This window comes from Microcebus murinus, chromosome 7, assembly GCF_040939455.1.
Source record: "Microcebus murinus isolate Inina chromosome 7, M.murinus_Inina_mat1.0, whole genome shotgun sequence".
Classification (NCBI taxonomy): Eukaryota; Metazoa; Chordata; class Mammalia; order Primates; family Cheirogaleidae; genus Microcebus; species Microcebus murinus.
Genome location: NC_134110.1, coordinates 5,531,133 through 5,553,616, shown reverse-complemented (window position 1 = coordinate 5,553,616; position 22,484 = coordinate 5,531,133). Strand labels below are relative to the sequence as shown.

The window sequence follows — 22,484 nt, the reverse complement described above, 5'->3', positions numbered from 1 at the left end:
TGTTGCTCTGCCCAGGGTGGTGGTGGGCCTGGGAGAGCTAAACTCTTGGAACCTTCCCCCACTGTGCAGGGAGACCAGGGCTGGCTAGGCAGAGGAAGGGGGGAAGGGCCCAAAGGAGCCCTCCCTCCCTACTCCCCCACCCTACCAGAGTGCCCAGAGCAGACCCGAGCAGGGCACGGCAGGGATGCCAGCTTTCTCAAGGGGTGGGTCTCTGGAATAGTTGATTCGAGGTAAGAAGGGACCCTGAGGAAGGCCCTAGCCTACAGCTGAGCGCCGCCGGGCACTCCGGGCTGGAGGCAGTCTCCAGCACCCTAAGTTCTGCCTCTTCAGCCGGGGTGGTTTCCCTTGCAGTGTGGGCGGCACCTTGGGTAAGGGCGAGGGTTGGGGCAAGAAGCCAGGTCCCTTGGGTCCTCTTCTCCCTCCAAGTGGCCCCACTGGAGCATCCACACCCTTTCTATAAAGAATGCCAAGCATGTTTATTCACAGAGGCTGCCACCTACACGCACAGAGGGACCTGGGGGACCCAGGGAGCAGGGGAGGTGCTGGCCGAGGGCAGGCAGGGGTGGAAGAGCCTAATGGCTGGTGGCTGGCCGCTGAGTTGTCTCCCGGGGCTCAGGCCTGCCCCAGGCCCCAGCCCCCAGCCCACTCTGCTTTTCTGCGTCTGTGGCCGCCAAGCCCCCAGGCGTGGGCAGGCCTCCTGCAGCCGGGCCTGGCTGGGATGCCCAGTTCATCCGCAGCTCCCTTCTCCATTTCCAGGCGGGTCCCCTGGGATGAAGGGGAGCAGGTGGAGGCACCCTGAGGCCATGCCAGCAGGCGGGGGTGCCGCTTGCTTCTCTGTGTCCTCCGAGAGGTCAGCGCCAGCATCTTCTGGAGCCCCCAGACAGTCTGCGGAACCTGCAGGGAGGCAGCCGAGAGCCCCAGGTCACTGCCGGGTCCTGCTGCAGCCTTTGACATGGGGCTGATGTCAGAAGCAACTGGTCACAACCTTGCCTCTTCCCTAGAGCTCTAACATCCTCTCCTGCCGCGTCACTCGGCCTCTCACTCCAGACCCAGCTATTTCTAAGCTCTGGCCCCCAAGGAGGTCAAATAAAAATAATAAGAACAATGGCAATGACCTACAAAGACCCCAGGTCCCCCACTTGACTGCTGTGTGGTCTTGAAGAGCCCGAACCTCTCTGAGCCTTAAGTGCCTCGTCCATTAAGAAGAGGGAAGTGGCCACATCTGCCTTGTAGAGATCTGGGGAGGGTTAGCAGCGGCGGCAGCCACGGGCAAGGGCTTGGTGCACCCCGCAGAGAGGCAGAGAAATGGTAGTTGATGGAAAGAGGGAAGGAGGGAGCGAGGGAGGGTCTTGTCTGCACTGGTCAACTGAATAGAGCCAGACCTGTCAGCTCTACTTGTGTAGGTGAGGAAACTGAGGCTCAGTCTCTGGGGTGAAGAGGTTCTCAAAGTCACACAGCCGGCAAGCATGGTCGCAAAGCCAAGCGTGCCCCAGGTCTCCTTCCGTGCCTTCCGCACGTTCCCTGTGTGTCCAGCACGCGTGCGGCCTGACTCCACGCGTGCTCGCTGCACCGCAGGCAGGGGCTTAGAAGCTCATATCCTCATTTCTTCAGGCGTGCTTTGTGCCCTTGTGCTGGTGGCGTCTGAGAGCGGGGCCCCCACTGGGAGAACCTGCCTGTCATCCCCCAGGGACAAGCCAAGCCCAGGCTTCCCTACTTCTCACCTGCCCTGGGAGCTTAGGGTACCAGGGGCATTGCTGAGGCTGCTACGGGTATCGAAGATACCGTGGGCACCGCGGGTACCAGGGGTGGTGAGTATAGCCCTGGCTTGAGAGCGGGGTCATCGTGGATGTGGACAGGGCTCTTCTCTTCAGGTATCTGCAGAGAGAGGAGGCAACTCTGAGAGCCCTGTCCCAGGCCCGGCAGGGTGTCTGTCGGTGGTGGAACTAGAACGGCCTGAGCAAGCCAGGAGCTGCAAATGGTGTGTGGCGGGCGCCACCTTGTGGTCACCGTGAAGATCACATGCCACAGGTATCCCGCCCCTGCCGCACCTTAGGCACCGTCCTAGGTGCTGGGGCCAGGCAGGGATGAGACAGGGTCCTTGCCCCATGAGAGCAATGGTGAGGCATTGCAGTGAAACACATAGTGACAACAAGAGTTGTGAAGGCACACAATAGGATTTTAACCCAGCCTGGGGAGATTCTGGGAGGTTGTGCTGAACCCACTTTTGAAAGATGGGCAGGAGTGCGCCAGGTGAGGGGCAGAAGCCAGGTGAGAGGCAGCATGGCAAACTCCCGGAACTGCAGACAGGTCCAAAAGTGGGGTAGGGGGAGGTGCGGGGGATGCCAGAAGTGGGTGGAGGGTGGAGTGTGGGTGGGCGGCCCAGCCTTGCCTTGGCTTCATCTGTCTCATGCCTACCCTCTGGGAAGCCACCTCACCTCCCCAGGGAACCACCTAGGGGCCTCAGGGACAGCCTCATGGTGTGCACTTCCGCTGGCACGGAGGTGCATCCCTGCCAACCAAGTACAGTCGGCCCTCCATATCCGCAAGTTCAATGAACCGTGGGTCAAAGACATTCAGAAAAAGCAACAATAAAAAAATACAAGTAAAAAACAAAACAGCACTTACGTTGTATTAGGTATTAGGAGTAATCTAGAGATGACCTAAATTACATGGGAGGGTGCGTGTACGTGCAAATACTGCTCCGTTTGTATCAGGAACTTGATACAGCGGGGGATCCCGGGACCAACCCCTCCCCCCAGGGTACTAGGGACAATAGTACTGCGCAAGGTATGTAACTCAGGAGGTGCGAACTTGGAATAAATCATAAAGATCAAAACAGAACCAAGAGGGAGCTTCTACACGTGGGAACTGATAACATTTCTGATTTATTTCATTAGCGGGAAATCCGTGTGGTTTCCACTTGTGGTGTCTAAAGTAGTTTAAGTTCTGACTTTAAATATAGAATGAAAATAATTATGCTGGGAAAAAGAAAGTTTATTCAGAATGTGATAACACGGAATAATTCTTATGACAGAGAGGCCAAGAGAAAGAGCAGGGCACTGAACTGGGTGGATAACGTGCTCGCCACTGTGTAGCAAGGATCTGCACGGAGGGGCAAGAGACAGAGAGGAAATATACCAAAAAAGATTAACAGCGCTTGCATTAGGGTGACGTGATTTCGATTTGTCTCTAGTTCCAGGCTTTGTTTAGTGAACCTCTAGACACTTTTAAACTAAGAACACAAATTGAAAAAGAGTTAATTTGGAAGACTTATTAGTTATGTAAATGAAATCGGTTTATAGTGGGTATGAGTTAGAATTACCCTGAAAACTTCTGGGATGGTTTTAAAAATACAGAGTCAAAGGAAAGACAATTACAGGCAGTCCCTCGTCCCCAGGACCACAGACACAAGCCGGTCCTCACCCTGTCACCAGCGCGCTCTGCCATCCTGCCCCTCCAGCGACTCATGGGGACAGTCCTGCCTGGGGTCACAGAAGGCCCGAATCGCAGCGTGTTTTTAAAGGAACTGAGTTCTGCGACATTTTACTCCTTTCAGCTCCTAGAACAAGGTTTCTCCGGTTGGGTTTTTGTGCCGACACTCCTCTAGATGCTGAGAGTGGCGGCATGTCACAGAAGGCAGTTCCTGTATCAGAATCACCTGGGAGCTCGTGACTTGCAGGGTCCCGGGCGCTACTGAATTGGAACCCCTTGGCTGGCTCCTGGGAAGCTGCATTTTTACAAGGTCTGCAGGTGGCTCTCATGGAGACTGGTTGAGCACTGTGCTGCGATTCCTAGCCCAGGCTGCGTATTAGAATCACCTGGGAAGTTTTTTAAAACATTCCACCACGCAGGCCCTACCCCAGACCAAATAAACCCTGGTCTCTGCGGCTGAGGCCTGGGTTTTGCAATGCTTTCAAGCTCCCCAGGTGACTCCCATGCGCACCTAAGGGCCGAAACCCACTGGGCAAATGCAGTGGTTCTCGGGTGTTTTTCACCAGAATCACCCGGAAGGTTTGTTAAACCAGAGTGCTGGGCCCCAACCCCTCGCTTGGGATTGAGGAGGTCTGGGTGGGACTGCACTGGGGACCAAACCATGCGAATCCTGCTCTAGAATAAAGCTGACTGAGGCCTTAGGGACAGGAGTGAACCTCGGCTGCTGCCCCGACTGTGGGTTGTTTCTGTCATCCCCTGGCGTGTGTAAAAAGAGAGGTACACACTGCTCCCTCCAAGCCCCGGGGCCCGGAGAGGAGGAAGGAGAAGGGAGGGAAGAGTCTTCAACTCACAGGAGACAGCCTCCCAGATGAAGGAGCAGGATGACCAGGCTCTGTCCCCAACCCCGGCTTCTGGCTCCCAGCCCAGCTGATGTGGTGGGGGGTGGGGGAGGCAGCTGCCCCTGTGCCGGGCCAAGTCCCTAGAACTCACCTCCCAGTAGACTGCATCATCAAAGCAGTTCTCGTCAGCAGCTTGTCCCCAGAACGGCAATCTCAAAATTAATCCTAAATAAAGTTGGCGGTCACAGGAGGTCGGGAAACACTTTCTCTCCACCTGCCCCAGCTCCTTCCCTCGGCTGGGGAGATGCCCTGGGCTGAGGCCCGGGTCTGCAGGTCCCACCGCAGCATCTGGCACATGCCCTTGGGTCCCCCACCCAGGGAGCCCCACCGCAGCCCCCAGGCTCCGGCCCCGCCGCTGTCACTCACCCACGATGATGCCGCCCAGCAGGGCCATGGCCAGGCTCACCAAAAGGCCAAAAACCTGGAACCTGCCCTGCGTTCTCGTGGTCCAACCCTCCTTGAAACCTTGAAAGTCAAAGGAATGGACAAGCCTGGGGTGGAGACAGGGGGCGGGTCAGGGCCCACAGAGAGGCCAAGGAACCCCTGACCGCCACCCACAGATGTGAGCGGGCGCCAAGGCTCACCGAACCCCGGGCCTCAGCCTCCCCGTCTACAACTCGGGGGTGGGGGACGTAGCAGGTGGCCTCTAGACCTTGTGGAGAGGGAGAGGCCTAGGAAACAACCGGGCCAAGCGGGGAAGGAGGGGAGACAGGCAGGCAGGCGGGAGGGGTGGAGAGGGAAGGAGGGCGTCCTCCACCGCCCCACCCGCCCCTCCACATTTACCCTTCTTTTCCATATACTTCAGGGCTGGCAAAGGCCGCCGTCACAGCCCCCACGATGCCGCCCAAGATGCCAGGGATGCCATGCAGGTTGTGAATGCCACACGTGTCCTGGATCTGCAGCCGGGACTCCAGGAATGGCTGCAGAGGGGAGGTGGGTTTGCTCAGGCCGGAAGCTGCAGCAGGGGTGTGGGGCCCGCCACACGCAGGGGCCCAGGATGTTCCAGCCAAGAGGCCCCTGCCTAGGACCCCCGGCCCCAGTGTCGGGAACACGAAGACCCCAGCGTTCTCCAGCCCCCAGCCCCTGGCCCAGGGCCTCACCGTCAGGTACACGAAACCCAGGGTGGAGAAGATGCCGCAGAAGAAGCCGACGATGAGGGAGCCATAGGGCATGAGCATCATCTCAGCAGCTGTGCCCACGGCCACCCCTCCCGCCAGCGTGGCGTTCTGGATGTGCACCTGGGAAGGGCGGGCAGAGCGGGCAGGGACTCAGTCCTCTCCCTGGAGCACCGGCCTGGAGGGGCTCACTCGAGGTGCAAGAGTGCCACCCGGGCCCTGGGAGCCTGCAGAGGGCTCTAGCCTTGGCCTGGGCTTGGTACAGCCACCCCGTGTTCTCTGCATGCACCACCCACCCCACCCAGCAGGCCTGGGCATTTTCCGTGTGCACACGCCGGGGAGCCCTGAGAGCAATCGTGTGTTCGCCTTATGTGTGCCACGTCCACCTGAGTGCCTAGACTCGCACGTCGAAATGTTCTCGATGTGCGTGCATGTCCATGTCAGGCACTCGTGAGGTCCAGACAGACCCATGCGCCAGCTGGTGCTCTCCAGAGGCTCAGAGCCTGGCACAGGGGAAGCGCCCCGCAGCTGGGGCTGTGGCAGGACAACGGGGAGGAGGAACCAGCTCATCTAGAACAGCCCACAAAGCCGAACCTCTGAGAATCCGGTTCCGGGTTCTCCTGAAAACTGGCTATGCTCTCGGGAGGAGCATCTCACCCTGAGCCCCAGTTTGTTCATCTGCGTATGGGTGCGATGATCCCGGTGCCGCCTGCTCCCCAGAGTTGTCGGCAGGGCGTGGTGACTGGCGTCTGCCAGCCCAGGCGGCCGCCCCTCCCCCCGGGGCCCCCTGCTCACCATGTCCAGCTTGCCTTTCCTGTGCAGGGCGCTGGACATCGCCACCGAGGTGAGCACGCAGGCTGCCAAGGAGCAGTAGGTGTTGATGGCGGCTCGGTGCTGGCTGTCCCCGTGGTAGGATATGGCTGAGTTGAAGCTGGGCCAGTATATCCACAGGAAGAGGGTGCCTGGGTCAGACCAAACGGGGTCGGGGCGCCCAGGAGGAGAGGCATCAGATGGGCCCCGCAGAACCCAGGCCGAGATCCTGCCTAGAGGTGTCAGTTGACCCCCACAGCTCGGCTGTTCCCACCTCCGCAGCTTTGCTCACGCAGGGCTCTTCCTGGAAGGCCCCCTGCCTCCCGCACCTCCCTGCCCCCTGCCCAGCCCTCCGCGCTGCTCCAGGAGTCTCCCCTGACCCCACTGCCCCACGGCTCTCAGAGGGAGGATCTTTTCTCCCTCACAGGGAGGTTATCCGGGTGGCACTGCCGTCACTTCCACTACACTAGGAAGAGCCCCTGGAGGGCAGGGCTGGGTTTTAGGAGACCCAAATGGGTAGGGTCAATACGTGTTCTCTGGAATGAGTGGACAGAGGAAGTAGGAGTGCACACCTTGCCCCAGCCCAGGGATGTAGTGACCAGTTTTTGGTTGCCACCATGTCTGCCTTGGGGCATTCTAGGGAAAACACAGGATGAGTGACCAACTTCTTTTCTTTCACCCTCATGGGGAAGAGGGACAGACACCTGGGATCCCAACGTGTCTACAGGAAAACTCCCTCTGCCCTTCCCCCAGAGGGAATTGGCAGCCACCCACCAGACCACATAGAGATCAAGTGTGTTCATGGTGGCCTGAACTCATCACAGAGGTACTCATCCATCATGGTGGCCCTCACCCATCATGGAGGTCCTCACCCATCATGGTGGCCCTCACCCATCATGGAGACCCTCACCCATCATGGAGGCCCTCACCCATCATGGAGGTCCTCACCCATCATGGAGGTCCTCACCCATCATGGTGGCCCTCACCCATCATGGCGGCCCTCACCCATCATGGAGGCCCTCATCCATCATGGAGGTCTTCACCCATCATGGACACTTTCACACATCATGGTGGCCCTCACCCATCATGGAGGTCTTCACCCATCATGGCCACTTTCATCTATCATGGTGACCCTCACCCATCATGGAGGTCCTCACCCATCATGGCTACTTTCACCCATCATGGAGTCCCTCACCATCATAGCCACTTTCACCCATCATGGAGGCCCCCACCCATCACGGCCACTTTCACCAATCTCACCAATCATGGCAAAGAGATCCGAGTGGTACACAGAACTCTGTCTGTCCTTGGTTTGGTCTAGATTGCTTCGATAGAGGATCCGGGTCACCGTGAGCCCAAAGTAGGCACCAAATGTGTGGATGGTCATGGAGCCCCCTGCATCCTTCACCTGGGGTGCAAAGGGCCTGTCAGGATATGGCACCTTCTCTCCCTCCCTCCTCATAGCTCTCCCCACCCCTAAACACACACACACACACACACACACACACAGAGAGCTCCAGCTGTCTCTGACTCTTCGGGGTGCAGGATGGAGCCTGAGGGCCCCCACAGACCAGTCAACTGGTAAGAGGGAGAGGGTGGGGATCCCCGAACCCCGTTTGTCAGCCTGTCAGCAAAACGCCAGGGCACCCTCACCCAACAGATGGGACTGTTCCCAGATGGGAAAGCCCAGGCTTGGAGAGGAACTTGCTCAGTCACACAGCTGGAAGGGATGAGGCAGAGTTAGAACCCAGGGCAGCCCTCTATCTAATCTGTCACCCACCAGCTTCTGCCTTGTCTGACTTGCTGGGGACTCTCCCCTTCCCTCTGGGTCTCCCCTGTCCACATTCCATTTCACACCATCACTCCTGGTTCAACAGCCCCCCAAGACTGCCACTACCCACCTCCTCCCTGCACTGTGTCATGCTCTTGTGCGCCATCTCCCAGAAAACCTCCCACCACCCACCCCAGCCCTGCCCTCCCCCCTCCAGTCCCCCGAAGTCAGAGCACGCAGAGTTGTTCCCCTCCTCGTCTGGCCTCTGCACCTCTCACTTGACTGCTTTAGGTCTCAGGTTGCTCATTTACAAAGTGGGGGTCAGAGTGGCTTAGCGGGGCTGTCCTCAGGATCAAAGCAGACAGTGTGCAAGGCCCCTGGCAAGGGCCTGGAACTCAACAGGTGCTTGACTGATGTTAGCCCCCTCCCTCACGCCCCTCACTCACCTCCCCCCTCTTCAGCCTCCTCTTCCTCCCCACTCAGAACCAACCCTGGGGGACCAGAATCACAGACTCACTCCTTCACTCCAGATGGGGAAACCCCTGTGATCCAAGCTCTCACAGCTAGCTGTTGACAGGGGTTTCCTGACTCTCAGCCTCGTGGGTGCCTCTACTAGCTGTGTGACCTTGGGTGAGCCCCTTAACCTCTCTGAGCCTCAGCTTTCTCATCTGTAAAATGGGGGTAATAAGTGTGCCTATGTCAGAGATGAAGATTTAAAGAGTTAATTCAAGTACAGGGTTTAGATGGGGCCGAGCAGAGGGCAAGTGCTACAGTCCTGTCAACAATGATTACTGTGTTTACACTTGTCTCAGAGGGGGGCTGAGAGACCGGTATGCATTAAGAGAATTTCCGTAGCAGACCGGGCAGGGTTTTGGGGGGGTCAAAGGAGCTTTCTCTGCCTCTTAACTTACCCTCCAAGATGCTACCTTCTCAGCCATCTCAGAACTCAGGGCCTGGCCCCACGGCCCACCCCGCTACAAGCCTCGCTCCTTTCTCTCCGCGTGCACCCCTCCCCCGCTCAGTCCCCGAGGCCTGTGAGGCAGCCACCCCAGCTCTTGAATCCTCCACTTTCTGTTCCCCATACTAGGCCGGTCCAGGCCCCACCACCTCTCACGGGCATGGCCAGGAGAAGCCTTGCAACCGGGCTTCCTGCCTCCCAAGTGTTCTACAGGCCTCAGCCAAAGTGGCGTTTCCTTTACACATGTCTGCCCATGTCGCCTCCCTGTTTAGCTCCCCACTGCCCTCACGATGCAGTCGAGATGCCTCAGCGCAGTCCCCAGGAGTCCCGCCCCGTCACCCCTCCAAACTCCCCTCTCAGCGCAGCCCCTGTCCAGCTGGACGGAGCCTTGGGGCCGCCCTGGGCCTGGGCCTGCCTCCAGCCCATCCACGCAGCGCCCTCTGCCCCCAGCGCCCCTGCTGCTCCTTTGCCTGGTCAGCTGCTAGCTGACTTCCCGCTTTGACTTCTCTTCCGCCAGGAAGCCTCCCTGACCGGCCAGGCTGGTTTAGGCACCCCCCTCGGGGCCACCCGGCCCTCAGCGCGCCCACATCACGGTGCAGTGCGTGGTCACTGCCTGCTCACTTCCTGGTCCTCACCAGACTCTGAGCCCCATCCCTGCTCACCTGCCTGTCCCGGAGCCCCAGTGTTCCCTGACACGCAGAGTCCCGGACTCATCCCCTTGACAGACAGGTGTGGGGCACCGACCCTTAGCAGAGGAGAGAGAGCGGCTCCAAGAAGGAAAAACCAAGGCACCGCACAGAGGGTGACTGGGTGTGACAGACAGTGCCTGGGCAGTGTGGAGCCCCACCGCCTGGGGGTGTCTGGCAGGGCCCAGAGGACACGTGTGTGCTGAGACCTCAACAAGGAGAAGGACTGGGGGTGACCACGCCAGCAAAGGGGACAGCCAGTGCATGGGCCTGGGTGGGACCCAGCTGGGCAGACAGCACAGCACACTGCGGCCAGGCCCTGCAGGAAGACGGGAGTGGGCGGGGCCGGAACGGGAGGTCAGCAAGTTTGGAGTTTGTTCTTTTTTTTTTTTTTTTGAGACAGAGTCTCACTTTGTTGCCCAGGCTAGAGTGAGTGCCATGGCGTCAGCCTAGCTCACAGCAACCTCAAACTCCTGGGCTCGAGCAATCCTACTGCCTCAGCCTCCCGAGTAGCTGGGACTACAGGCATGCGCCACCATGCCCGGCTGAATTTTTCTATATATATTAGTTGGGCAATTAATTTATTTCTATTTATAGTAGAGACGGGTTCTCGCTCTTGCTCAGGCTGGTTTTGAACTCCTGATCTCGAGCAATCCACCCATGTCGGCCTCCCAGAGTGCTAGGATGACAGGCGTGAGCCACCACGCCCGGCCTGGAGTTTGTTCTAAGTGAAAGTAAAAGCCATGGTAGGTCTCCACCGGGGGGACGGCCTTATATGTGTCATTTACAGGCCACTTTGGCTGCTGGCGACAGCTGGCCGGGGTTGGGGTGGGGGGTGAGTGAGGCAAGGATGAAGCCAGGGAGCTGAGTCAGGAGGAAGAGATATGGTGGCTTGGACTAGTCTGGTGGCTGAAAAAAATGACAAAATGAATGATTGAATCTAGGGTGGCCTACCCACCCCCCAGGAAGGGGGGGTCCAGGCAAAGTCCAAATGCAGAAGAGGAAGGAGCAAAGAAATGTGTGGCTTCCCTGAATGACCCACCCTCCGCCCTAACTGCTCAAAGGCACCCAGGAGGTTTCTGAGATAGAGTCAGAGATCTAAGATACCCCCTAACTGGGCCACTGCATTGACCAACCCCAGGTGACAGCATGCCATAACCTATGTGAATGGCACCTCTTGGGTTGTGCAGTACACAGCTTGTGCAGCTGGACGTGCCACCTTGGCCACTCCCCTGAGACCCATCCTTACATCTGTAAGGTGCCACTCAGCACACTGGGTCCTTTTTTTTTTTTTAAGCAGAGCAATCCGGAAATGTGGTATGCATGCGAGAGTATGTGCAGGAACGTCTCGTTCCTTCCATCTGATGTGTGGGAAAGAGAAAGGAGGGAACACCCCGATATTCAAGGACCCCCCCTGCCCTGCCCAGATGCTGGGCTGATACGCTGGGTGAACTGCTGCACCGGCTCGGTGGATGCCATTACTCCCACTTTACAGATGAGGAAACTGAGGTTCAGGAGGCTCAGTGACTTGCCGGGCTGGCGTGACTCCCAGCTCTATCTCCATCCCCCTGCCATCACCCCAGGTCCCTCCCCCACCCCTGCTCTGAGCCCTGCTCACCTCCAGCAGCCTGAGGAGGATGAACTCATTCACTGTGAACAGGGTCACTTGGAGGAGAGTCATGATGAGCAGCTGGACAGGGCTGACCTTGCCCAGGACCGCCCCAAAGGCCACGCAGACAGAGGCCACGCAGAAGTCCGCGTTGATGAGGCTGCGGGGAGACAGGCCAGGCAGGGCTGGGCGACAGCAGGAGGTGCCACTCCAAGCCCGGGGTTTGGGTCTGGACTTTGACTGCACTTTGATCGGCTATGGATTTGGGCCTATGGCTTAACCTTTCTGGGCCTCGGTGTCACCACCTGCAATAACGGGCACATAACATGTAGGGCTACTCCGAGAACTGAGAGAAACAACACGGTGAGGTGCGCAGCGCTGCAGCGGCACACGCTAGGCGCCGCCCCTTCCACCGCAGCCCGTCCCCGCCCCCGCCCCGCGCAGGCAGCGTGTGCTCAAGGCACCCGTGCGCTCTGGCGGGCGTTGCTGAACACGCCCCGTATCCGGGGCCCTGCCCTGCCCTCTATCTTCCACCTGCCCTTCCAGAACCTCTTCTCACGGCCTCCTCCTTCAGGAAGCCTTCCCGATTCCTCCCACCACACACGGTCTCTGCTGCAGACCCTTAGCTCTCTCTCTGCACACACCGCTCCTGCTGGCCCCCAGGGCCTTGCCTGGGTTTGCGCGACCTGCGAGAGGGGAGCTATGTCCAGGGAAGAGGGAGAGCCTCCCTGCGGGAAGTAGGCAGCTGGGGTGGGACTGGGCGGAGGGAGGGGGCAGGAAGGTCAACGGGGAGAGTGCAGGCTGATGAAGAGGTGGACAGGAGGAGGGTGCTGTGTGGCCGAGGCAGACCCTGGTTCCCGCTCCCTGCCCGCGGCAGAGCTGCCTTCGGGGTTCCAGGGCAGACCCTCTCTGGCACGGGAGGTGTCGGGGGTGGGGATAGGAGGGGCTACTTCCTCAAGGCTGTCAGGACTAGAGGAGACCCCCCACCCCGCTCAGAGGTGTGTGTGTGAAAGAGAGAAGCGGGCGAGGGGTAAGAGGTAAGCTATGTGGAAGCCGGTCTGTGGAATGGGGCCAGGGTCCCTCCGAGACGGAGTGCTCACTGGACCGTCTACCCAGCACGGCCTTGCTCACCGCTGTGTCCCCACGGCCCAGGGCAGGGCCTGGCTGAATGATGGCGGTTGCTAAGTGCTAGGCACTGGAATACCTGCTAAGCACTGCCATGCGCTCCGGTGCCATACCTGAACCGCACGGGACAGGTACTGTTATTAGCCACAGCGTGTAGACGGGACACGGAGACTTAAAGAGGCTGAGTGACTTGCCCAAGGTCCCATAACTGCAGCCAGAAGACCCATCGTGTTGGAAGCGACCATTAGCGAGGAGAGAGAGAGAGGACACACCTGGGGGATGGAGATCTGATGCCACACCTCGGGAGGGAGGGCCGGAGGAGGCGTGGGCGGGGCCTGCAGAGGGGCGGTTCCCTAGAGTAACAGGCGAGACCTGGAGGACTCTTCAGCAGGGACAGGACAGAAGCCAGGAGGCAGGTCCACATCTCTGGGTCCACAGGTCAGGTCTGGGGACAACATTCTCATCCCAGCCCTGAGCACCAGAAAACTGGCTCCAGGTCAGCTGCTGAAAATCAATTCCCCAAAAGCCAGTTCGCTAAAACTCAGTGTTTCAAGTGACCAAGTTGCCCTCTTTGAAGATTGTTAAAAAAATTTTATACTTTCTAGCCATAGCAATTTAGCCATAGCAATTTTTCTGAGGTGGCAAATGAAACGTATTAGAGGTGTTTTTATACTTTGGGTCTATGGCTTGGGAGTGTGAGTTCCTTGTGTATTTTGAACTTCCGGGTAATATGCACGTCAAGGATTTTATTTGCAAAAAGACTGATTTATTCATTCCAACACGTATCTAGTCAACTATCTTTCCTGTTTCTTTTGATTCATGGATGCATTAATTGGCTTGAGTAAATTACTCTTTTGCAAACATTTGGCATGCATTTTCAATTTCGGACACCTGGCCCATGATGCCTGGTTGGTGCCCTGTGTGAAATAGCAGGGCTTTGCCCTTTGAATGCGGATTTATGCCACTCTGCCCCTCAGCCCTTTCTGTGGACTTAGTTTGTGAGCAAGCTAATGAATGTTAATTTCCACACACCAGCGATGACTTTCTCAAATTAAAGAAAATTTTATTTAGCCAAACTTGTCATATGTCTGCAGAAATATTTTTCTTTTTTTAAAATTAAAAAAAAAATTTTTTTTTCACTTCCCTCCCCAAACATGTCTGCAGAAATAGAAGACTGTCTAAACTGGACTTTAGAAGAACCTCCCATAAACCAAAAATTGGCTGGAACTGGGAAAATTCTCCCAAAGGCTCTCGATTCAGTCCCATGCAACACAACTGCTATAGGGTTCATGAGTTGCCGTAGGATAGAGAGTTTGGCAAGTGAATCCAGTGAGCTGACTGCTGTGCGGTTGATTTTTGGCAAGTTGGCGGTGGGCGAACGCACTTTATAACCAGGTGGTGGAGCTGTGGGGTGGGGAAGCGTGCTGAGGCTTGCAGGTCACCCCGAACAGAGGGAGGGACTGAGTTACCTGACGGGAAGGGCTGATGCTGCCCATCAGACCAACAGGTTATCACAGAGAAAAGCCCTCGGAAGGATGGACGTGAGAAGAGACGCGGGTAGGGTGCCCCACCCTTGGAGGCCGAGGTGGGGAGGGGGTTCAGCCCTAAACTTGGCGCACACAGCTCTTTCCAATGCCGGTTCCCTGGGGCGAGTGGGGCGGGGCGGGGCATCCACCTGGCTGGGTTCCCCAGCGTTGCCGCCACCAGGAACCTCTGAGGCTGGCTCAGGCATCCTGGCTCCCCCTCCCGGGCTGGGGTCTCTCAAGGCACAGGGCTGGGTAGTTGTCATGTGCCAGGGTGGAGGGCCTGGGCCCAGCCCCAGGCAGCCTTTGTCGCAAGTAGGAGGGAGGCCCTCCCGCGGCCCGGCACCTGGACGCCTTAGAACTCCCACCCTGGAGAGGTGTGGATCAGGAAGCTGTGTGTGTGTGTGTGTGTGTACATACGTGCATGCAAGTGCATGTATGTGGCAGGCCTACGTGGCCTGGAGGGGGAGCAGTCATACAGCCAACGATCTACCTGCTACCCCCGGGCACGCCACCCCCTGCCAGGCCCCGCCCCATCCGTCCCCCCTGGACCCGCTCAGTGCTCACTTCTCGATGCCCAGGATGATGTATCTGTCTTCTACGTGGTGGAACCAGCCCTGCATGAGCAGCGCCCACTGGATGCCGAAGGCCGCCAGCAGGAAGTTGAAGCCCACGGCGCTGAAGCCGTAGCGCTGCAGGAAGGTCATGAGGAAGCCGAAGCCCACGAACACCATCACGTGCACGTCCTGGAAGCCTGCGGGGAGAGTGCCACCTGCAGAGCCCTCGCCACGCCCGCCCAGGCACTAGGTCTGGCCAGCGCGGGCAGCGCCCTTCTCCCCCGCCCCTGCCTGGCCGGGCTCCACCACCGCCCTAGCCCCCTTCCCCGATCCCCGAACCCTGGGGCAGGGTGCAGCCAGCAGTGGCTCCTCTCCCCACATCCTGTCATGAGGGCCTCTGGAAGGGGCTGGGCTGGGGGGACCTGAGGTCAGCCTCCACCTTAGACCATGTCATCCACTGGGCTAGAGCGCGCCCCCTCAGGCAATGACCCCTCCCGTTCCACCCTCCTGCCCTGGTGGCTCTGCTGGCCCAGGCAGCCAGGCATTCGAATTTGGGGCCAGGCGTGGGTTGCACCCGGAGTCTAGTGTCGAGAGCCCAGACGCTCTGGGGCCACGGTGGCTTGCCCTGTCCACCACAGCCCCTTTCCTCTGCTGCAGGCCAGTGCTCATCTGACCAAGGAGAGCCTTGGTCCCCACATCCACCACCTTTAGCAAATACACTGCCCGGCGTCACTGAGACTTGACTTTGGACTCCAGCTCCTTCGTCTCCTGGATGGAAGACTCTGGGAAAGGTACTTCTTCTGTAATGCTCACCCCACAGGGTTGCAGGGATTCGATGCAGATGTGTATCTAGCTCCGTGTCTGCCCCACACTAGGCGATCAGAATGGCAGGTGTCATTATTTATTGTTACTCAGGCACGGCCTAATTCGGAGTTCGGACCCAACTCTTCTGCCAGCTCACGGTGTGGCCTTAGCAAGCCACTTTCCCCTCTCAGAGCCTCAGTTCTCTCCACAGTGAAACTAAAGGGACAGAGATTAGAAAGATCTCAGCTGCCCCCGCGGCACCGACATGGCATGGTTCTAGACTGCAAGGAAGCAGCGGAACGCAAAGAAAGGGCTCTGAGAATCAAAGAGAGCCGCAGCAGCACAACACACGGAAAGGCAGGGCGGACGTCCTGGGACGCAGGGGCTCCCACTGGCCAAACTGGACACAAGTTCGAGCACCAAACTAGTTATGTGCCATGACGAATTAAAACCCTTAAAATAGGGCACTCATGAGTTCACACTGACAATAAACAGGCAGACAAATAAATGCGGGCGCAGAGAGGGCTCTTGCTTACAGGAGAAGGCTGAGGGCGCCACTGCTAAAGGCAGAGGGTGCGCTGGAGTTAGAAAATCAACATTTTCACAGTACAGATTCGATCGGTGGATGCTAAACGCAGGGGGATATTTTGATTAGCCGCAGGACTCTCTCTAGAGGCTGCTTATTAGTTGCAAGGGAGGGAAGACAGCAGTCATCATGCAGGGGAGAAATTCGGCTGCACGTTGGCTGGGTGATCAAAATTAACATCACCCATGAGGGATGAAGGGCCATTGTGTACCTCTACATGTGATACCCTGGAAAGGACATGTCACTATAAGGTATCCCGGCCAAGATTGTATAACTCAATCTAATCACGAGAAAACACCAGACAAACAACGTGAGGAACATGCTATTAAAAAGGGCTGAGGCTGGCCGGGCGCGGTGGCTCACGCCTGTAATCCTAGCACTCTGGGAGGCCGACATGGGTGGATTGCTCGAGCTCAGGAGTTCAAAACTAGCCTGAGCAAGAGCAAGACCCCGTCTCTGCTATAAATAGAAAGAAATTAATTGGCCAACTAACATATATACAAAATATTAGCCGGGCATGGTGGCGCATGCCTGTAGTCCCAGCTACTCAGGAGGCTGAGGCAGGAGGATTGCTTGAGCCAAGGAGTTTGAGGTTGCTGTGAGCTAGGCTGACACCATGGCACTCACTCTAGCCTGGGCAACAAAGTGAGACTCTGTCTCAAAAAAAAAAGGGCTGAGGCTATATTCTTGAAAAATATCAATGCATAAAAGACAAAGAAAGGGCCTTTGAAATGTTCCAGATTAAAAGATATGCCAACTAAATTCAACACACCTGACTCTAGACTGGATCCTGTGTTTGGCGGGGTTGGGGGAAGGGGGAAGTGCCATAAAGGTCATTATTGGGTCAACCGAGAAAATCAGATACAAACAGTAGATTAAGATATTGTATCAAGGTAAATTTATGAAGCTGATTCCTGTGGTTATGGGATAGAATACCCCATTCTTAGGAAATATCCTGGAGTGTTTAAGGGTAGAGGGCCATGATGTATGTAACTGACACTCAAATGGTTCGAGAAAAAAACATGTACGAGTGTGTGTGTCTAGGGGTAGACAGAGAGCACAAACAGCTGAATCTGAGTTAAAAATATATATAGTATTCTTTGCACTATTTCTGTCTGAGCAACTTTTTATAAATGTGAAATTATTTCCAAATAAAATGTTGAAGAAAAGGAGAGAAACTTCAGGGCCCTGCCCTTCCTCGCCAACCTGCTCCCCATCCCTGAGGTCCCCATTCCTGCCCTCCCTCTGTGCTCCAGCTGCTCTGGCCTCCCCCTCCTCCTCAGGCCCACTTAGGGTCTTGGCCTGTGGCCTTCCCTCCAGCTGGCATGCTGTTCCCGCAGAATGGCCAACAGATCTCAGCAAAATGCCACCTCATCAGAGAGGCCTTCCTGACCACCCAGTTTAAAGTAGGTTCTCTCCTACCTTGCACCCTTTTTTCGATCACAGTTCTTGTTGTATGTCTGGAAGTTGTATGTCTGTTTGCTTGTCTGTCCCACTCACCTATAAAACTCCAAGAAGGCGGGGCCGTGCCTGCTTTGTTCGCCGTGGCATCCCCAGCGCCAGGAGGGCGCCAGGGCGGGCTCCCGGTGGACATCGGTGGATGGATGGACGACTGCTGTCTTCCCAGCAGCACCAGCTACGCCAGCTGAGCAGCAGTCCAGGAGCCCAGGTGGGGTCACGGGCAGGTGGGGCTGTAGCCCCCTCCAGCCCAACCCCCATCCACAGGGTTGCCAGGCCACTAGTGCCCACTGCCGCCTGGCCAAGGTGGCAGGGAGCAATGCTGACTCCACAGCTGCCGTGACCTTGCCTGCCCATCTGCCCTCATCTGTCTTCTCCAGGCTTCCCTGAGGTCAAGGTCACAGACCCCTTGGCTAGCAGCCACCTGGAGGAGACCCAGGGGCCCTGGCACTCCAGAGGAGAGCGGTCCGAGCTGACGCAGGACACCGTGCGTCCTGCCCTCCTGTGTTTTCTGAGTTGCCCTTGGAGTCTAGCTGCCGCGCTGAGCTCACACGAGCAGACACACCTCGGTGGGGGAAACTGAGCTCATGTATGTGAAACCCCATGAACGGTAGTATGGTTATTCTGGGAAGGACTGATGGGTGACAGACCGGAAGAGAGGTGTGAAAGGGAGGTGACAAATTCAGATTACAATTCCAGAAGCGGGGAGGGGAGTTGGGTGGCAGGGTGGCAGGGCTGTCGACAAACACAGGGCTGAGGGAAGAGAGTGCTGTGTGGCAGGGAGGTGCAGGGTCTGGTCCATTGGCCATGGGGGATCTGAGCAGAGCACGGGGGTGAGGGCTGGTCTGGACGGAGCCTGGCTGTGGGGCACTGGCGCTGGGGTCTGAGGTCGGGCAGGCCTGCAGACAGAGCTGGGAGCTGGGACGTGGGAATGGGGGAGGGAGGGACACAGCGGAGAACTGGCTGAGCCCTGGAGCTTGTACATGAGACAAGGAAGGTGCTGGCAGGGAGGTGGGAGGAGCCCCTGGGAAAAGACAGCATTAGGGGTAGGGCCTTTAAGGAGAGGGCTGTCAGCTGCCTGGGGCACAGAGAAGCCATGCGGCAGGGCAGCGGCAGGGTGAGGAGGACCGAGGGAGCCGGACGGGGTAGGTCTCTGCAGCGTTGGGGCTGCCTTGGACTCCCTGTGGCCCACGGGCAGGAGCAGGTCTCCTCAGCTTCCCGTCCTTCCTCCCTGTCTGTCCTCTGTTCTTTTCCCCTGCTTCCTTGGGTGCCCTGCCTCTCTGTTTGACTCCCTCGGGGCTGTCTCTTTCTCTCCCCGCCCTCGGGGGCACAGACACCAGCGTCACTCTCCTTGGGCACCTCCAGAGTCACTGTCTTGCTCCCTTTCTCTTTATCTCCCAAACAGTCCTAATTTAGCACCAAAAGGTATCAGTTTATTCATTTCTGTTTCATAAAGTTTGGTGTTACCTAAAATGATTGTAATGGCAATGATTTGAGGGTCCAAACCGTGTGAACTTCACGGAGGACACAACCTCTCTGATGCAGTTTCTGCATGGATAGCACAGCGCGCCCCAGAGGCCTGCGGCGCACATGGCATGAGACGGCCCGCCCAAAGCCCTGGCTCCTTGGCAGTTGCTCAATTGTATGCGCTCTTGCTTCTCTTATCTCTTTCAAGGCTGACCAGGTGCTTAGCATTGGGCTGGCAACTGCTGAGGGTCGGTGGAGGTTGCTCAGAACCTGGAGGTCCCTGACGGGGCGGGGCTGGCGCACTGGCTTCCAGCCACCAGAGCTGCCACCAGGGGGCATCCGGACACAGCTGTCGTCCCCACTTCTCTACCCCCATTCTAGCTCCCGCTTCCCCCTGCACCGAGCAGGCGAAGTCCCCCAAATCAGAGTTCCCCACACTGACGGGCCACCACAGCCTTCCTCTATGCCGCGTCAGCACAGAAAGGGTGGTGCTCGTTCCCTGGGGGCCAGCCCCGCCGGCACTGTTCTTCGAGACCTAGTGGCCCGTCCCCCAACGGCCCCCAGACTCTGCCCCACCGCTCCCACACCAGCACCGAAAACCCTCCTGGGCTGTGGTCGGGGCAGCAATGCCATAGACGAGCAGGGAAAGCAGGTGGGCCTCGGGGTAGGAGGGCTCGGCTCTGACCTGCCTGTGCCACTGGCCGGCTAAGAGTGTCAGGCTCCCCTCTCTAACCGTGTTTCCTCCACCACAAAATAGAGATGATATTAATAAATGCCCTGCCTGACGGAGCAGGCAGAAAGCACCTGTGGCCGGGCGCGGCGGCTCACGCCTGTAATCCTAGCACTTTGGGAGGCTGAGGCAGGAGGATCGCTTGAGCCCAGGAGTGTGAGGTTGCCGTGAGCTAGGATGATGCCACTGCCCTCTAGCCTGGGAGACAGAGCAAGATCCTGTCTCAAAAAAAATAAAATAAAATCACTTTGTAGTTGGCTGGCAAGAGCACAAAGGCATTTAAATGCTATAATAGTTCAAACTAGTATTCAGGGGGACAGTCCTCGCCACATCTCTTACAGGAGCTGAGCCTCCACTTACACACCTTCGTGGGCAGAGTGCTCGTTCCCTTGCGGGGAAGCTTGATACCAGCATTTACTGTCCTTTCCCTTTATGCCACGAGATGAGAGCCCTACCGGTCACCTGTCATCTTGAATCTTTTTAGAGATCCTGTCCTTTACCATTCCCGCCTTCATAGATGAGCACGCCGAGGCTCAGAGCGGTCAGGTAGCTGGCTCGCTCCATTTAGAGATGGCCCCAGATCTGTTTAGTTCCAAAGCTACACTGCCATCTGCTTGGGGGGAAGTTTGTCCTTCATCAGGTGGAACTCACTCTGAGGAGCAGGTCCCCAGGGGCCCTGGGCAAGCCTGGCGGCTTTGGCTCATGGAACGGTCCATGTCAGCCACAGTCAGGTGTCTGAAACCAGAGCTTCTTCTGCCCCGAGTCATCTCCTGAAATGTGTCCTGCTTCTTCCTTGGGCTTTCCAGGAGCCCGAGTCCCACGGCCACAGCTGCCAAAATCTTTTTTAAAACTCGGCCCAAGGAGAGCCCTGGAGAAGCTGTGGTGTCACCAGCACGAGGCATACCCCTCTGGTGTCACCTCCCTTCTTCTAGGCACCTTGTAACTATTCAGGTAGGCTGTGATGGCCCTAACTTTTTGGCAGCCACTTACTATGGCTGTCTTCCGCTGAGCCTGCAGCCCCCCAAGCTCAGACGTCTTCCCTGCAGGCTGCCATTCTGCACGAGTGCAGTTATTTCCTTGGACCTAAGTAAAGTGTCATTTCTGGAGGCAGAGGACCCCCCTGTTGCTGAGACAGCACAGCCATGGAGGGAACAGCAGTTGATAAAGGTGGCTGTTGGAATGAGCCTCAGGGTGGCTTCCAGAACTGACAGTCTATGACCATGTGAGCACCAGCTGCTAGAAGAATCCTCACTGGCTGCTGGTGGGTGGGGTGGGAGAGCAGAGAGCACCAGGGCATGGAAAGAGTCCCGGGCCGGGAGTCTCGAGGCTGGGACCCTTGGAGTGACCTTGGGCCAGTTCTCCCAGCGCCCACACGCCAGGGCGGCCGGGGCCAGTGTTCCATCGTGGAGTGAGGACTGCGCCCGGCACTGTGCCGCAGCCTCGCCCGCCGCGGCGAGGGAGGCCCCACTACTACCCCGGTTTGACAGATGAGGAAATGGAGGTTTAGCAAGGTCGGCATTCGCCTAAGGCCGCCCACCTAGTTCATGGCAGAGCCGTGACAGGAAGAAGGTCGCTGGTGTCAGGGTCGCGCTCCTAACCACGGCACCCCAGGGACCAGAAAATCCAGGGGCACTTTTCCCCCTCTCCACGCCAACAGAGGATGGGCGTCACGGCCGCCCGCGCCACCGCTGGCCCCACACGCGACGGCCTCCCTGAGCCATCCCTGTGGCCCTTGACACGGGACCCGCCCTCTTATTTGGAGTCCGGGCACAGCTGGACGGGAGCCAGCGCGCCCACCGGGGGGTGCTGGAGGTGGGGTTCGGGTCTTCCAGGGAGCCGCGCTGGGCTCCCTGACAGGCGTGCGGGCGGCCTCCGACGGCGGGGAGGTGGCCAAAGACAAAGCTCGGCCCGGTGAGTTTTCTCTACTAGTTTTTCTCAGGGGAGAGGAGGCAGCGCGTCCGACCGGTCCCAGCGCGACCCGCAGAGGCGGCGGGCGCCCCGCTGGGAGCCTGCGCGGACCATCCGGCCAGGTGCGACAGGTGCGACAGGCGCGACCGGCGCGCCCCGCCGCAGCTGCGGGAGGCGGGACTTACTCGGGTAGCGGTAGTAGAATTCGTTCTCCAGGTCGCTGGAGATGTTCCTGCGTTTCTTCTCTGTCCCCCAGTGCGTGTCGGCGTCGAGGTCGTAGCGCACGTACACGCCGAAGAGAACCACCATGGCCACCTCCAGCAGCAGGCAGGTGAGCGGCAGGCGCCAGCGGAGGTTGCTGTTCCAGGCCATGCTGGTGCCCGGCGGAGGCGGCGGTTCGGCGGGCGCTGCCAGGCGGCCCGGACGCTTAAGAGCCCCGGGCGGGGGGCGGGGCGCGGCGGCGGAACAGCTGACCCGGTGCCGCCCGCGTGCTCCGCCAACCGGCGGGACCCCGCGGGCCGGCTCGCACCTGGCGCCCCACCCGGCCGGGCCCCCAGCTCCCTGGGTCGAGCTGCGGGACAAACGCAGGAGCAGGGGCTGAAAGGGCAGTGGGCGGGGATTAGGGCGACACCGGGCCTCTGAAAGAAGCGGGCACCACTGGTCCCCGCTGAGACCAGAATGAAGGAGCCCCCCGACATAACTCAGCCTGATCTGGCTTCTTCTGACCACCAAGTTCATACAGGGCACACGGAAAAACAAGGGAAGCAAGAAACTGCCACAGACCAGAGAAGCCTGGGGCCACGGGACCAGGAACAACTCAAGGCCACGTGGCACCCTGGAGTGGACCCCAGAACAGAAAGAGGATGTCAATGGGAAACCTGGTGAAATCCGAATAAAGTCTTCAGCCCACAGCGATGCTCCCACGCTGGGTTCTTACTTGGGACAAGCGAACGGCGGGTACGTAGGATGCTAACTGCAGGGCCCACCGGGGCAGAGGTGTACGGGGGCGCTACTTTCTTTGCCACTTTTCTGTAAATATAAAATTA

The 22,484-nt window shown here is 58.2% G+C and overlaps 1 protein-coding gene across 2 annotated transcripts; it reads right to left on the bottom strand.

Moving 5' to 3' along the window:
* Positions 1-453: 453 nt before the first annotated feature.
* Positions 454-21,906, bottom strand: RHCG (Rh family C glycoprotein). Of its 2 annotated transcripts, XM_012783239.3 has the most exons (11): positions 21,624-21,905; positions 14,496-14,682; positions 11,290-11,440; positions 7,517-7,664; positions 6,242-6,408; positions 5,432-5,569; positions 5,115-5,251; positions 4,698-4,822; positions 4,423-4,496; positions 1,722-1,875; positions 454-894 (listed from the first exon to the last, which is right to left on the bottom strand). In XM_012783239.3, the coding sequence occupies exons 1-10, from the start codon at positions 21,808-21,810 to the stop codon at positions 1,735-1,737; spliced, it is 1,455 nt and encodes a 484-aa protein (XP_012638693.1). In that variant the 5' UTR covers positions 21,811-21,905; the 3' UTR covers positions 454-894; positions 1,722-1,734. The 2 variants fall into 2 exon arrangements, with proteins under 2 accessions (XP_012638693.1, XP_012638694.1); XM_012783240.3 differs by lacking the exon at positions 454-894 and having other exon boundaries at positions 1,786-1,875; positions 4,698-4,796; positions 21,624-21,906.
* Positions 21,907-22,484: the final 578 nt, after the last annotated feature.

What these genes read in the sequence shown, in the direction of transcription:
- RHCG (XM_012783239.3), bottom strand. Translation starts at nt 21,810, where the DNA reads ATGGCCTGGAACAGCAACCTCCGCTGGCGCCTGCCGCTCACCTGCCTG. An exon ending in GAAGTATATGGAAAAGAAGG is followed by an intron (nt 4,823 to 5,114) that starts GTAAATGTGGAG and finishes TCTCCACCCCAG; the next exon opens with GCTTGTCCATTCCTTTGACT. An exon ending in GCTGGGCGGCATCATCGTGG is followed by an intron (nt 4,497 to 4,697) that starts GTGAGTGACAGC and finishes AACTTTATTTAG; the next exon opens with GATTAATTTTGAGATTGCCG.